The 16254-nt window shown below is 42.0% G+C and overlaps 1 protein-coding gene across 34 annotated transcripts in view; it reads right to left on the reverse strand.

Moving 5' to 3' along the window:
• The window catches only part of ANK3 (ankyrin 3), a 661543-nt gene that overhangs the window by 134738 nt on the left and 510551 nt on the right, over positions 1 to 16254 (reverse strand). For all 34 annotated transcript variants that reach the window (XM_053306987.1, XM_053306988.1, XM_053307003.1 and 31 more), the window contains 3 exons: positions 4451 to 4549; positions 4233 to 4331; positions 2434 to 2529 (listed from right to left, as the gene is read on the reverse strand). In XM_053306987.1, coding sequence (XP_053162962.1) covers positions 2434 to 2529; positions 4233 to 4331; positions 4451 to 4549 — 294 coding nt within the window. The remainder of the gene's footprint in view (positions 1 to 2433; positions 2530 to 4232; positions 4332 to 4450; positions 4550 to 16254) is intronic.

Consider the following 16254-nt stretch of genomic DNA (forward strand, 5'->3'; position numbering starts at 1 on the left):
ATTGCTAAGATCATAAGCAATCCAAAAAACACTACCATTTGTTCACTGAAATTGTACCAAACAAACCTTCTGGCCCATAGACTATGCAGTTTAACATGAAAACAGCAACTATGTTGTATGCTGATACATGTTAGATGAATTGACCCCCTTTAACAACTACCTGCTTCCTGCAGTGGAAAACTAGATTCTCTATTTCTTTTTCTTGGGTTGGATTGGCCATCAGCATAGTAATAATAGCCATTCCACCACTGCTGGAAAGTTGTGGCCTGTGGTGGCATTGACCCAAGTTCCTCCAGCATAGTGTAGCATTTTTGCTTTAGCATGATAAAAATTTTGTGATTTAAAAAATAATGACATTTTAGCTTCTCTTGTCAGTGGTTTTTCCTGTTGCCCAAGCTTATTTAAGAAATGTGATTTGGAACTGATCCAAAATACCCCAAAGCAAACAACAATTTATCTTTCTTGGGTGACCTGTATGATTTTAAGCTCCTGAGTTGTTCTCACATTTCTTTGCATAATAGAATTAAGAAGTTTCATGGGTGTGGTAAGCAGCTAGTAAACAGAGAGGGTTTTGTTTTTTAAAGCACCTATACTACTACTACAACTCTTTCTGTAATACATTTCAGCTTCCTTTCATTTACACTAGGTTTTGCTTACCTACTTGATGTGAGTGTTAACTTTGAAAGCTATAGACTATAGTTCTTTTACAATTTAACATGGGAAGAGTAATTTGCAGGGGCCTTCCACAAAATAATCATCCAGTCTGAAACACGGGTAAGGGACAGTGAAAAGGACCAGCACAATTAGCTTTGCCCACATACTCTAGAACTGTGAATGTTAATGCAGCACTGTAGCATGAAACCATGGAGAGTCTAAAAGGTACCCTTCCTGCAGCTTGCAAAGAGGTAGGAAATGCCACATGGACCAATGCCACACAAGACTACTCACTACAAACCTGGGTCATCCGATGTACTACCTTAGAGCATCTGATAGCCTGCTACTTCCCAAACTGCTGCATGTGGTGCTTGAGCATGCTCAGCATAGCAGCAGTATTCTTGGTTTGGGGACAACATGGTGGTGAACGAGAATGGGTTATGCTGGACATTTTCCCCAGTGCAGCACACATCTGGTGTTGGAGCTGGGCTGGGAACAAACTGATTCAAGCAATGGATTCCAGTGAGGTCAGACATGGATCGAGTGGGGTTCTATCCTCTGTCCTGTACATTTCTGTTCTTGGAAAGAATAGACTTCTACCCCCTTCATAAGTGAATGGGGCAAATATGAGGAAGGTTGCCCCCAGGGGTGTAGCTACAATTGAGCAGATGGGTTCAAAGAACCTGGCTCCTGAGGAACCCTCAGCTCCACTCCTCCCTATTTTCTTCATTATCTCCCTCGCTCCAAGGGGCAGCCAGGGAGAGGGGTGAACAGGGTCCCTCTCTCCCCTAGCTATACTCCTGGCTGCCCCATTACATCCAATTTGGTTCTACAAACAATAAAGACAATAAAGGCCTAAGGTAATATCTGGCCCTTTGTTTGTTTAATTTGTCATATTTATATAATGCCCTATATAAAATCTCAGGGTGATTTTTTAAAAATCCACTGAATTGTGTTAAAGGATTTCTATGGTAGTGGAGGGAATGAAGATAGTGAAGTAGCTGACAGTGAGTGGCTGCACTTTCCTAATTTCACAAAGGAGCAGAGAAGCCACATTGGTCTTAAAGAAGAGGCAGGGAGACAACTGAGGCTAAGGAAGAGGAACAGAAGGAGCATGGTGCTGAGAATGCAGAAGGCAAAGAGAGGAGGATGCTAGGGAAGGGGACCTGGAAGTGGGGAAAGCCAAAAAAGGAGAAGTCCAGGAGGAGAAGAAAAGCTGGAAAAGAAAACAGGCAGAGAAGAGAGATGCACATGGCCGCAGCCCACAAAATGAAGAAGGATGAAGTTCACATCTTGACTGGAAATATGAGCAAATCTTTGGCTATAGGCTTTGAGATACTAATTGTAGTACGTATTATTTGCCCTGAAGAGTTTGTACTCTAGTTGCTATTTTACATTTGTTTTCATGTAGATCCTTTGCAACCCTGATTTGCATTTGATCCTACATTTCCTTTTTGTCATGGCCCATCATCTATACAAATAAAATATTTGGCCTAAATCAGAGGTAGGCAACTTCCTCAGCACTGAAGATCCCACGGAGAAGTTTTGCTGTTCTGATTTCAAATTTATTTCTAAATATTACGTTCTAGAAACATTATATTCTAAAACAAATTAATGAGGGGGATCAGGGTTATAACAAGCATTTATTGTTATACATTGAAGGCAAGTTGCTCAGCCTGTTCTGATGTAATTTTGATTGTATTACATCAAATGTATCTCTGGTTTCTTTCTAAAAAAATGTTGATATTACATTTACTATTGAAATACAGTCATACTTACAATTGTTGTCATAGTTTCTTCTGTCACTACCTTCAGAGTATCAACAACTGAAATGTAGCCAAGTCGCTTAGCAATGGCAAGGGCAGTGTTTCCATTCTAAACAATGGAAAAGTTAATCAAAATTGATTTATGTTAACAAGATCGAAAGCCGCATAGATATCAAGGCACCGCTCACTTATATTTGATAAAATGTGTTTAAAACTGTTCTTAATACACAATATGAAGTTGGCACTGGAGCATTTTATTAGAGGCAAATGGAACATGCAGGGGTGGTCTTTTCATGAGACAAGGTGAGGCTGTTGTCTCAGGTGGGAGATTATTGAGGCAATCAGCAGGGCAGCACAGTACCACCACTGCTGCCATCAGAGCAGCTCTTCGAGTCCAATCTGATCCATGCAAGCTTTGAAAGGAGCACCTCTCCTCACATTACTTGCAAAGTTTGCAGGAAGCACAGAGAGATGAGGAGGCGGCTGGTGACAACCTTCCTTCCTGGCCCCCTGTGTACCACTTTCAAAGCTTGCAAAGGTGGGGCAAGGCAACATTTGGTGCTCACTTCAGGTGCTGTATCTTAGACCACCCCTAGGAACACATAAAGCTTGCTTACACTTGCAGTTTGCCCCAAAGCAATGAATCCACTCCCCAGACTTAGAGTTGAAATGTGCATGCAGGTTTCTGGGGAATCAATGCTCAGTCTGAAACTATTATGTACTAAAAGCTTCAAAAGTGGATGAACAATCCCATACATCCAAGTGAGTTCCAATGCTAAGGATACTCTGGAAGAACTCAGAACAGAAAGTTGTGAAGAAAACAAAATTTTAAAGACCTTCCTAAGGTCCAATCTATACTACAAATTTATGGTTTTATGGCATTTTAACTGCCGTAGCTTTCCCCAAAGAATACTGGAAATTGTAGTTTGGTGACAGGACTGAAAATGCCTCCTTAGAGAACTACAATTCCCAGGGTTCCCACTGCTGAGGAAATGATTGTTGATAAGTTTAGATTTGTACTCTAGGTATACCCCAATTTTCATCAGACACCACCTTTCTACAACAGGTGTGGAATAAGGAGCATAATGACTGAGGGCCACTTCACATTCTATGTGGCAATTGCGTTTGCTACAGCTGTACCAGTATAACACCCATGTTCTCTGCAGCAAATACAAAGCATGAAGGACCAATGCAGTGTACATACACTGGAGAGTCACAGTCCATTAGGACATCCTGGTGTATAATCACATCTGCCCTTCATATAATATGTATGTGCTGTAAGGAACACTGTTGTAATTTCAGCATAGCTGCGGAAAACATGATTGTCACACAATGAGTGAAGCTTCTGTATACAAAGAGAAGATGGAGAAAGGCACTATGCAAAGCTTCAAGGTTTCATGGACCTAGAAGATATGCAACCCAAAGTAGGAGCAGTATCTAGCTGAGTTGCTTTCTTCACATACAAGGAGAACTGGGAATCGGTTTGCCATGCACAATACATTGGGGAGATTATTTCTTGGAGAAAGCATAAGATGAATGATCCCTAACCCTTAAATTGTTCCAGTTAGTCACTGTTGCAGGCAAACATGCACTCTTATGCTTCTGTGGCACAACAGTGTGTATGTTGAGTACACACACACACACACACGGAAATCATCTGGCTGTGCCATTATACTCCCACCATTTTCCCACTGGACTTCTACTAAACCAAGATAATCAGTCAAAGTAGACAGCAGTGGTTGCCAGAGGGAAAGAATAAAAAGGCTAGAAAAGCTGTTGCCAAGAAAAACATTTCTCTTGCATCTCTCTTACCACAGTGAGTTCATTGGGTGATGCACCGTTCTGGAGCAAGACGTTGATTATATGGGTGTGTCCCTGTTGAGCTGCTTGGTGTAGGGGGGTGTAGCCATTCTAAGCAACATAGAAAAAGGGAAGAAGACATTTTAAAAAGGATTGCTTTCCCTTCAAAAAGCCCAGAAAGCAAATGAAGAAGTAAAACGAAGGTGTGTGTGAGCAAGGTGGACTCTCACCTTCGTTTTGGCATTAACTTTTGCAAATTGCTGCAGGAGGAAATTAACTATCTTTATGTTTCCATAGTGGCAGCCAACATGTAATGGTGTGTATCCCATCTGGAATTAAGCAGATAAAAAGAAAGAAACAATTAGACAAAAATTAATGTATGTTAGAAAAGGTAGCTCAAATCATTTACTGGCAATAGACCAACATCCCAATGCAGCTCTAGCTGTGCTTAAAAAAGGATTTAGTCATGAGTGACTGAATCAGAATGTGCATGGGGATTGGCATTTGAACAGACATCCCACAGAAAGTGATATAGCAGATAGACTCTGATGAACACTCTGATGCACTCTCTTTATGGCCATAGTTCCTGAACCAGCAAGTCACCTGGAAGCCTGCTTAAATGCAGGGTGAGTTGGAGTTCAAATATAATACAAAAGAGCAAAGATGTTAGATGTTTGACCAAGTGAGAAAAATATCCTTGATGAAACTATGCGTTTAATTTGCTTGTATTCCTCCCAGCAAAATATTCAACTTCCATAATGAAAATGGGACACAAGTATAGCAAAACCTGTGTTTTTACTACTTTAAAACGGAGCACTTCCACTCTGTTTTCACCTTCATATACAATCATTTGTGTGCAGTAAGACACACTAGTTTATAGATAAAATGTTTGAGATGCTTCTATATAAAAATACTTAATGCAGAAATCAATAGAACACAGATTCTGAAGAAACAATTCATAAAGATAAGCAAGACAAAACGAAAAAGCAGGATGCATCAATGCTCAGATTCAAACCATTCAAAATATCAATAAAAAGGCTGGGAGCAAAATAAGAGAGATTCATGCTGCTTTCGGTCTACCTGGGCACAACATACAAAGTAAGAACACTTCCTCTGGCTTATTCACACATTCAAGTCACATTTCATGCTGAAGTAATTGCATAATGGATATGCATGTATGAACTATCCCTCAGACTCCTGGGGGTGAAATGCTACTCTTTCCCCTAAAGTTGTGCCGGGTGTCGACTCCTGGCGCCCACAGAGCCCTGTGGTTTTATTTGGTAGAATACAGGCAGGGTTTACCATTGCCTCCTCCCACGCAGTATGAGATGATGCTTTTCAGCACCTTCCTATATCACTGCTACCCGATATAGGTGTTTCCCATAGTCTGGGAAACATACCAGCGGGGATTCGAGCCAGCAGCCTCTTGCTCCCTGGCAAGTTACTTTCCCGCTGTGCCATCAGGTGGTTACTAGTAAGTTAAAAACTGCTCTTCCCAACAGCAGCAGCAGCAGTCTGGACCTACCAGTTTGGGCTGTGTAGGAGGGACTTTGCAAGCGACACAGTTGTTGCTAGATAACAGGAACAGTGCGGGTCAAATGCTGATCTCACCACAGTGTGGGTGGGTCTATTAAAAGCAACACATCAGCCTAAGTGGACATGCAGATCCCTAGAGAGAGGGAAGAATTCTGTCTGACCACTCATTGTGCACAGACAACTGAAGGCACGAAGAGGCCACTGGGGGGAGTCAGATCCTGGCACTGAATCTAATTAGGGCCAAACTGAACATGACCTTGTTCCCCCTCTTTTGAGATTCCACATGTGTGTCTACAAGGGTAATTAACAATCTGGAACTCTGTCTGTGGAGGAAAAAGGAGCTGGAACTGGCAGCAATTTTGATTTGGAAAATAGCTGCAGGGAAACCCCTCCCCCACAACCACTGCTCCAATCAGATTTTTACCCCCCACCATCAGCTGCAATTCAATGGAAAAATAAATCTCAGCACTGGAACACTGTTCACAGGTCTCTCTCATCATAGAGTGGTTCACTGATTTTGCAGTATTGGTAAGGCAATTGTGATACATCCTTTATTTGCTGTAGTTGGGGTGGGAGAAGGAGCAAAGGAAATGATGCAAAGGAAATGATCTCTCCTGCCTCCCCCCAGCTACACTTAACATAAATGTAGCAGAAATGCTCACTAATGCAATGTATTGGTGAACACTATTGACACCTTTAACAACTCCAAGTCCAATGATGTTTGCATTGTTTAGCCATTTCCTTTCCCCAGTATGCGTTATAGTTAACTAGGAAAGCACAAGCAAGTTTTTCTTTAATAAATGCATTCTACTTCCTACATGCAGAATAAAATACTATGGACAAAAGCTCAATTAAAACGAGGCAACAAGATTAATTGTTTTATTTTATTGCCCAACTTAAAGCATGTCTACTAAGGAGCCAGCGTGATGTAGTGGTTAGAGTGCCGGACTAGGACCAGGGAGACCCGAGTTCAAATCCCCATTCAGCCATGATACTAGCTGGGTGACTCTGGGCCAGTCACTGCTCTCTCAGCCTAACCTACTTCACAGGGTTGTTGTGAAAAAGAAACTTAAGTATGTAATACACTGCTCGGGGCTCCTTGGAGGAAGAGCGGGATATAAATGTAATAATAAGGTCCACCGACTCGAGGGCACAACTTTACCTTTACTAAGATCAGGGTGGGGTGTTGGGAGATGTCAATACACAGTGCGCCAATGTTTAGCTACATTCATTCCCCATCTTCATACATTGCACAGAGAAAGGGGAGGTGGCTGCAGGACTAGTAAAGCAGACACAATCTCTATTGTGCCATTTCTTCAGTGCCACTTTATCCCTGTTGCTTTCTCTAAACAGAAATGTCCTTAGCAGTACATATTTTAAAATAAAATATGGCACGTTGTGGCACGCTGAAACTTGTTAGACATTGTGAACCAATTTTTTTATTTATTTACATGGATATATCACCAGATCCGAAAGCCTTGGGATGGTAACAGAAACAATACAAAAAGAAAAACAAACAACACACCAAACAACTTTTCATCAAATTGAACTTCTTTCACCTTTCCCTACTTTTTAGCTTAAGCTGTAAGTTCTTAGGTTACCACACTCCCAAAGGAAGCTCATATTTAGATTCTGGTGGGTCAGCAATGGTAGAGTGTTCCAATGGGAAAAGGTGATATTAAGGATGTCAGTCTGCATGTTTTTGCTGATGCACAGATGGCATAATTAAGTGGCATTCTAGGTGCATCACCAAAATCAGAATGGGGTAAATTCATTTCCTATTACAGAAAAGATAGATGTTTCCATCTCCTTTCACCATGCTTCTGTTTCTCTTCATATAATTTGATTGTCGTTAATCACCTTGGAGAAGAGTTTATTTGGGTATAATCAGGAACTTTAATGGTGACAGGTACCAGCAGATTATCCACAAAGCCGTTATCTCCTCCTGCCTAATCAGTCTGCATCAAGATAACATTATCTCTTGTTTATTAAGAAAGATGCTTACTCAGTAGAGTGGACCTGGGAACATATGAGGGGGATAGTTCACAGGAGGGTCAAAGCAATTTGACACTTTCCTAAATAGAAGCGTATAGCAGGAAACCATATACAGAATACATGCATCCTTCACAATCATACCCTAAAGACCCATTCCTGGATGTGCAAATGCTATGTATTAGATTTTTCTTAGTGGGAAATTGCTCACTCACTCTCACACCAAAATATATGCATTTATACTATCTTCATTGTGGCTCAGTTGCCAGAAAAAAACCCAGAGATTCTATTGTTACATTACATAAACTCTACAGGCCCAACTCTGCAGATCCTAACTGGTTCACACCAATATCTGATTTCTCATCATTTAGTTGACAAGTGAAGACTCACAGCTAAATGTGTGAATTAACATCATTTAACAGAAATGTATTTAAAGTAAGTGGAAATTCTGCCAGTGGTTTGCTCGGTGATGGCTCATTCATATTGTGCAAATCACTATGTGATGTTGCAGTCATTGTGAATAATGTGCGTGTGTGAACCAGTCCTAAATCAGCCTAACCAGATTATTAAACTCAGGTAGGTAAATAATTAAATATCTCTTCTATGGCTCAGTGCAATGTATGGAGATCATAAGACTAGCTGAGATGCTTTGTAGCCTCTCCAGTACTACTGGGATCCAGTACTGCTCTTTGCTGAAAACAGGATACTGGAGTGAGCAAATAACTGGTAAGACTTTATGTTCTGTTCTGTCAGGGATAGCCCAAGATTGGTCCAAATGGCTGGGCAGTGCAATCTGAGATGTGCCACTCAGGATCACTTGAAATGTTGCAGAAAACGTTCTCAGCGCAGATATGGTGAAGTGTGAACTGAGAGGGATGCACAGCATTAACTGGAATACTGCAAAGTGCCCCACAAACACTGCTGTCTCACATGACCACCTGAGTTGCTAGTGTTATTGGACAGGCCTTGCATTCTTTCTTCCACATGTGCATGCTGGATGTCACCAGTATGTAAGTCATGGTTGTGAAAATGGAATTTCTTCATTTAAACACAGTGGAGCATTAAGTTGCTTGAAACTTATCACACCATGATATTATTGCTAGTAAGATTATTCAAAAGCTGCTTTTCAATGAAAAATTTCACAAAATGGTTTACATAGAAAAAGGAATGAGAAGATAGTTACCTATTCCAAAAAGGCTCATCGCCTGAAAATAAACACCACCAACAGCCACCTAAGGGTGACACTATGCTGGGATGCATTATTATAATCAACAATATCCAGCATCTAGACTAAAGTTGCAGATACCAAAAAACATTTTGTGTGCGCAAAAGGGGAGAACTGATTTTTGCCAATCTCCCCTTCACTCTGGAGCCCACTGTGCCTCCCCTTGGGGACATATTTGTCATAGTGGGCTCCAGAGGAAAAGGGAGAGTGGCTTTTCCACCATTGTGTGCATAAATCATTTTTAGTGTGCCCAGCGTCAATAAAATAATAATAATTGTATACCACTTTGTTCTTTTGAAAAAAGAAGTTCTCAAAACAATTTATATACTGAAAGTCCTTATGAGAAAATGGTTCCCTGTCCCCAAAGGCCTCACGATAAGAAAGCAAAAGGTAGACACTGGAAAGCGCTGTTGGAGGAGATACTATGCTGGGCTTAATAAGCACAGTTGCTTTTCACCTGCTAAATACAAGAGAGTCACCAATTTTAAAAGTGCCATTTTCTCTTTGGGAACATACGTGGGGATTATTTTACATGTAGATGTAGTTTCACAATACAGGAAAACCTCGCCATCCACGGACCTGGCATCCGTGCTTCTACATATCCACGGTTGGGTTATTGACACCCGAACTCAGTATACACGGTGAGAAATGGTTTTTAAAGGGTTAATTCTGCATATCCACGGGTGCATATCCTCCGAGGTCATTTCCGGCCACCATTTTCTCAAACGGAGCCATTTTGTGGCTCATTTGTTTTTGTTTTAATTTCCCATGAGGAATTATGGGGAAATGGTGATTTCAGAATTTTGGAGGCATTGCAGGACAGCTACAAATCTGCAAAACACAGTAGGGCATTTTGTTTCAATTATTTTCAACCCTTTTGACTTTTTAAAGTGGTTTTTAAGCCTCTGGGAACCTAACCCCCAATCCCATTGACCAGTGAGGTAGGTTAGGATGAGATCAAGTGACAGGTCCCAGACCATCCCATAGGATTCAGGATTGAGTGGAGATATGACCCAGATCATCCCGTTCCAATATCCACTGCATTATACCCTCTCTCATGTAGTTTTTGCAGTTATTCTCCATATTCATAATGCAGAAGTGCTGCTGTTTGACTTCAATGGATAATCTGTATTTATATACAGAGTTTTTCCTTTTTACTGATTTCATTACCACTCATCCTAGAGTGGCTCAGGGCAGTTTACAATAAAAATTCAAACAATTTAAAATGTAAAATAAAATATTAACAGAAAACTAATTTTAAAATCATTAAAACTGCTTAAATATTATTATGTATCACATATGCTCATAACGGACTAAAGTTAGAAATATAAATAAAAGTAAATCTTAAATGTACATCCTGCAAATAGCAACTGCCAAAGTTTTAATTGGTCTCCACTTTACCACCCACTCCAAAAGGTGGAGGAATGTCTCTGCTTATTTCTCCACAGTTTCTGTATCACACTGATAACAGTTCTGCCAATTAAATCAAAGATCTAGAAGAGGGGTGTGTTTTTAAAACTATTTGTTCCCATGGCAATTTTCCATGTTTTTGCTTCTCTCTCAGTAAAAGAGAAAAGCAGAGAGAAAGTGTTTAAAATTCCAAAGTAATTATTGCATACATTTTAAGATGACATTTTGAAATCTCCACAGGACAGACACCTGGCCTCAAAGAATACTGTGTCTAAAGCAGGTGTGCTCAACTTCAGCCCTCCAGTTGTTTTTGGACTACAACTCCCATAATCCCCAGCCACAGTGGCCCAGAACCAGGGATTATGGGAGTTGTAGGCCAACATCTGTAGCAGGGCCAAAGTTGAGCAGCCCTGGTCTAAAGCAACAGTTTCCAAAGTGTGTGGTGCCTGGGCCATACTGACATGCCACAAAAATTAATGATATATTAATTAAATATGTAAAGGCTCCTCTGAGCCCAGAGCTCCCAAGCACAGAAAAGGCAGCCTGCTGAGTTTCTAATGTCCTTGCCTCCTTTTAATCAGCCTCCACTAGGAGCATGGAATTCTGCCATTTCTCCACGTCAATTGCAATTTGATTATTCAGTCATGCCAGTGCAGAGATGCACCAGAATTACCTACCTGCCCTCAAAGAAAGCATACCCAGAACACTGACTTGCACAAACACAGGGTGAGTGCCTCTGAGGGTGGATAGTTCAGCTACATTCTAAAAATATTTCAGTTACAAGAGAATGGGGCTGTTCACATGGCCAGGCAGGCAGGGGAGCAGGGAGAAGACGGCACAAATCTTGCCTTCCCCCCAGATGATCACATATGTTGCTGGAAGCGCGGACTGCGCTCCCAGATGAACAGAACGGTGCCTGGCGGTGTTCAGCTCCAGAGGCTGGCCTCTGGGTATCCCACAATGCACCATGCGCGATGCATTGGGGGATTCCCAGGTCTAGGCAGGACAGCAGCTGTGGAAGCAGCCCAAGCTCACACATGATCAGGGAGCTGGGTTTAATGGTGTGCTGGCTTAACCCCAGATAAAGGCCAGGCTAAAAAGCCAGACTAGGTGTTGCTGCCCCACTGGGATAGGGTTCAATCCCAGCAGTTCTCATGCACAGCCTCACCCAGGCTGGGCTTCCCTTGCCTGGGTTAGGCTGCACGTGAGAACAGCCTCAATATCTCTAATTTTAATTCAGAAATAAATATGTGTCTTTTTTTGGCGGGGGGTGGAACATAGGAACATAGAAAGCTGCCATATACCGAGTCAGACCATCGGTCCATCTAGCTCAGTATTGTCTACACAGACTGGCAGCGGCTTCTCCAAGGTTGCTGGCAGGAGTCTCTCTCAGCCCTATCTTGGAGATGCTGCCAGGGAGGGAACTTGGAACCTAGATGCTCTTCCCAGAGCAGCTCCATCCCTTAAGGGGAATATCTTCCAGTGCTCATACATCAAGTCTCCCATTCATATGCAACCAGGGCAGATCCTGCTTAGCTAAGGGGACAAATCATGCTTGCTACCACAAGGTCAGTTGTGTATGTGCTGCCTTGGAACATAATGGGAAAGGTACAGTAGAAATATTTGTTTTATTTATGTTTATTGTTTCATATTATGTATTTAAACAAATAAACAAAATTTGGGGGGGCTGCCTAATCTGCACCTCTGGGTTATATCCTAGAACTTCACTATAATATAATATAATATAATATAATATAATATAATATAATATAATATAATATAATATAATATAATATACATAACTTCACTTCACTTCAATATAATATAATATAATATAATATAATATAATATAATATAATATAATATAATATAATAATGACGATAGTGGTGGTGATGAAGTCAAAAGTACCACCCACACATATTAGGTACTGCAACGTGGGGACATAACCCATTCCATAGCAGCTGGTGCTTTATCTATCCCAATTAAAGGTAGGAGGTGGGCTGACTGGAAGGCAGCAGGTTAACACAACTTAATCTCTCCCCTTCAGAGTTTCAGAATGCCCCAGCGAGAGCAAAACTGGTACCTGCCAACCACAGAGCAAAGCAATAACATTCCATTCTAATCTTTGACCTTTCTGCTACAGGCAGACTGAAGTGGCACTAGGCAACCCTGGCAGGCATGCTCTTAAGCGTCCAGTTCCTCATGGTCACATCATGTCATGCTGCATCAGAAACCATGTCCTGTATGATGAAGAACAGCAATCAGGAAAACTGATGGCTGATGGGACATGACAACACAAGCTGCTCCATGGTTGTATGGGATGAAGCTACTCTGCATCAAAACTAGAAGTCAACCAGACTTACAATTGCTATGTTGTGTCAAAACAGTAAGGTAAAAAGCAAATTCCCAGGCTGTCTGCTCGATCAGGATAACTTGAGGAGGATATCCTTTGATTCCCACTTAGGCTATGTACTTCAGTGCCAAATCACTTTCCGTTTGGCTGGGACCTTCGTTTACATTAATTCCTGAATGCAGATATGTATCCTGTGAAGTTGCCAACTGGCAGATTCTTCCCTTAGACAGCCAAACAAGATTAGGTAGCAGGTTCGGCAATTTTTTCACAGCTCCCTAGATATACAAGTCAGGATTAAAGAAAAAGACTAAGGTGATTCAAGTTAAGTCCAATGAGCATCAGCTGTTATGAACACACCTATGTCCACAGTTTAAACTACATAATCACATAGGTTTAAGAGACTCCAGTTTGGGTGATCAACCCAATATTTGCTGATGTAAGGTTCTCGAACCTAGCCAGTTTATTGGAGTAAATAAGAATTTATGCCAAGACAATCTTGAGGATTTTTAAAAGTACAGCTTTTAATCCCCTGAGAAACATTTGATCATGTTCCATGACAACTCCCCTAGTTTAAGTATAGAGAGCCTCATGGGTAGCAAAGCACACAGAAGGGAAGCCAAGATATACTGGACTTTCAGGTTTATATTTATGGATTCAGAATGTGTTCTGTGCACCGAGCAGCTGGAATGCAGTAGTAAACAAACTTATTTAACGGAAGGATTTATATGCTCCCCACACTACTAAGTTCAAGACAGCTTCTGGCTCCTGACTAGAAAAGAAGAACAGTCCTAACCATCCCTAAAAGTGAGCTGCAAAAGAAAGACAGGTAGGTGTGTAGGGGTGTGTGTGTGTGTGTGTGTGAGAGAGAGAGAGAGAGAGACCCAACCCCAAGAAAGCCACCCTCTGTGACTATGTGTAAGCCACTGCTTGGATCTACCTCTGTTTTTAATACAGAAAACTAATGTGCCTCAGCTTTCAGAGCTCTGGGAAATCATACAAGAAAAGGCACTCAGAGATGATTCTGACTTTTTCTGACATAGTGAGGCTGTTCCCATGTGCACCCTAAGCATAGTTCTCTCTATTTTTTTTTTCCATCTGTGTGCGGAATGAGTTTTGTTTTGGGCGGCAGTATCAAGGTAGTGTGCGCGCACATGCATTCAGAGTGGGACCTTCCTGATTCAGCCTGAGCGGCATCTAAAATTAACTGCGCGGACATTAAACACACATGCGCATGCCTTAGAGGAAACACTGACCCTAACCCAGGCTAGAGAAACCCAGACTCAGGCTGCATGGGAGAACCTCTGAGACCAGGCTCGATCTTGGCGGGGCAGCTCTGTCTAGCCCCGCTTTGAAGCCCGGTTCTTAGCCAAGGTGAATGGCTCAAGCAAGCCCTTGACCCAGGCTCCGGGACTATGTGTTTGCTGGGTCTATGTTCAGCCGCAGTGGATACAGAGATGGGTGCCTGGAGCCCCTGTCTCCTAGGGGAATCCTCCAATGCACTGCCCATGTCGCACAGTGCATTGCGGGATATCTGTCCCAGCCTCTTGAGCTCCATGCTATGCCATGCAGTGTGGTTAATCTGGAAGTGTGGTCCACGTTCCCAGATAAGTCAAGCACTCGTCTGGGGGGAAGGTGAGTTCCACCAGCCTCCCTGCCCACCCCACCCATGGAAACAACCTCATTGTTTAGAACAGGGATGCAGGCCTGCAGGACATATCCAGCCTCTGAAACAATTGTATCCCTGGAAGTAGGTCCTACCAAATTTTGCAAACATATGGTTAAACGTTTACCTACAGCTTTATTTAGGAACATTCATTTGAATGCTACGTCTCTTTTGGACCATATGTAACATGTACACTTTGTGTAAGTGTCCATATTTGTATGCATTAGCGCTCAGTTAAAAGGAAAGCACTTATCACTGTCTGGCATTGTAACGGAGCCCAACCATCAGAAAGGAGTCGGTTTGTCTGAAAATACACAGTTCTGGCCACCAGGAAGATTAGGGTCTTGAGCATTCCCCAAGAATACAGAAGTTGGGCCTGGTTAATGACTCAGCACATGAGTCAAAGCTATGTGAATTTATCATTCTTGCTAGCCTCAATCTCTGGGATGAGGTCAGAGGAGTGGGAGACCTGCCACAGAGATGCTGATCCCTGTGGCCAGTATGCCTAGACTAGTTCAGAGACCATTTGGATCAGTTTGGTTATAACAGTATAGCCATTTGGTTATATTGGATCAGTTCCAGTTTATGACTCCTGAGGATGTGAACAAGCTGATGGAACTGTGCATCCTACACCTGTTCTCTTGACCCTTGTCCAACATGGCTTATATTATCAAGCATGGAGATTGTTGGAGAGGGCCTAAGTGAAATCATAAATAAGGGAAGGTAGAATGCCATTATTAGATGGAGGCAATTATTAGATCTCTTTTAAAGAAGCTGACACTGGATCCCTCAGAACTAGGCAATTATAGGCCTGTCTCCAATCTCCCGTGGTTGGCCAAGGTGATTGAGAAGGTGATGGCCTCTCGACTCCAGGCAGTCTTGGATGGAACAGATTATCTAGACCCATTTCAAACTGGCTTTTGGGCAGGTTATGGGGTGGAGACTGCTTTGGCTGGCCTGATGGATGATCTCCAAAGGGGAATTGACAGAGGGAGCATGACTCCGTTGGTCCTTTGGGATCTCTCAGTGGCTTTCAATACCATTGACAATGGTATCATTATGGATCGCTTGCGAGGACTGGGTGTGGGGCACTGCTTTGCAGTGGTTCTGCTCATACCTCTTAGGCAGATTTCAGAAGGTGTTACTTGGAGACTGCTGCTTTATAAAGCAAGAACTTTTGTATGGTGTCCCTTAGTGCTCCATTTTGTCTCCAATGCTTTTTAATATCTACATGAAGACAGATGGAGAGGTAATCAAGGAATTTGGTGCAAGGTGTTATCAGTACGCTGATGGCACCCAAATCTACTTCTCCATGTCATCTTCATCAGGCAATGCCATAATCTCCTTAAATGCCTTGAGGCAGTAATGGGCTGGATGAGGAATAAAAACCTGAGACTGAATCCAAACAAGATGAAAGTGCTACTGTAGGAAACCACAATTTGGGAAACAGGATAGATCTGCCTGTTCTGGATGGGGTTACACTCCCCCAGAAGGAACTATTCTGCAGTTTGGGAGTACTTCTGAACCCAACCCACTCTCTGATACTTCAAGTAGGAGTGTGGCCAGGAATGCTTTTTTATCCGTTTTAGTTTTCCAACTTCACAATTTCCTGGGTGACTTTAAGACAGTGGTGTACATTATTATTAATTTATTATTATTATTATTATCTTATTATTTTTGTTTACACAGTCAGACAGGTGTTATTGACTGGTTTGTTTTATCCAGACATCAAGTCCTTCCCTAGGACCTGGGATGCCAGAATTTTATTATCAATGTTGTTGCTGTTATTATTATAGATATCATCGCAGAATATAGGCTGTTCCCAGTAATGTTGCTTTTTGTAATTGGCTGACG

The sequence above is a fragment of the Hemicordylus capensis genome, chromosome 3, assembly GCF_027244095.1.
Source record: "Hemicordylus capensis ecotype Gifberg chromosome 3, rHemCap1.1.pri, whole genome shotgun sequence".
In the NCBI taxonomy this organism is placed as follows: domain Eukaryota; kingdom Metazoa; phylum Chordata; class Lepidosauria; order Squamata; family Cordylidae; genus Hemicordylus; species Hemicordylus capensis.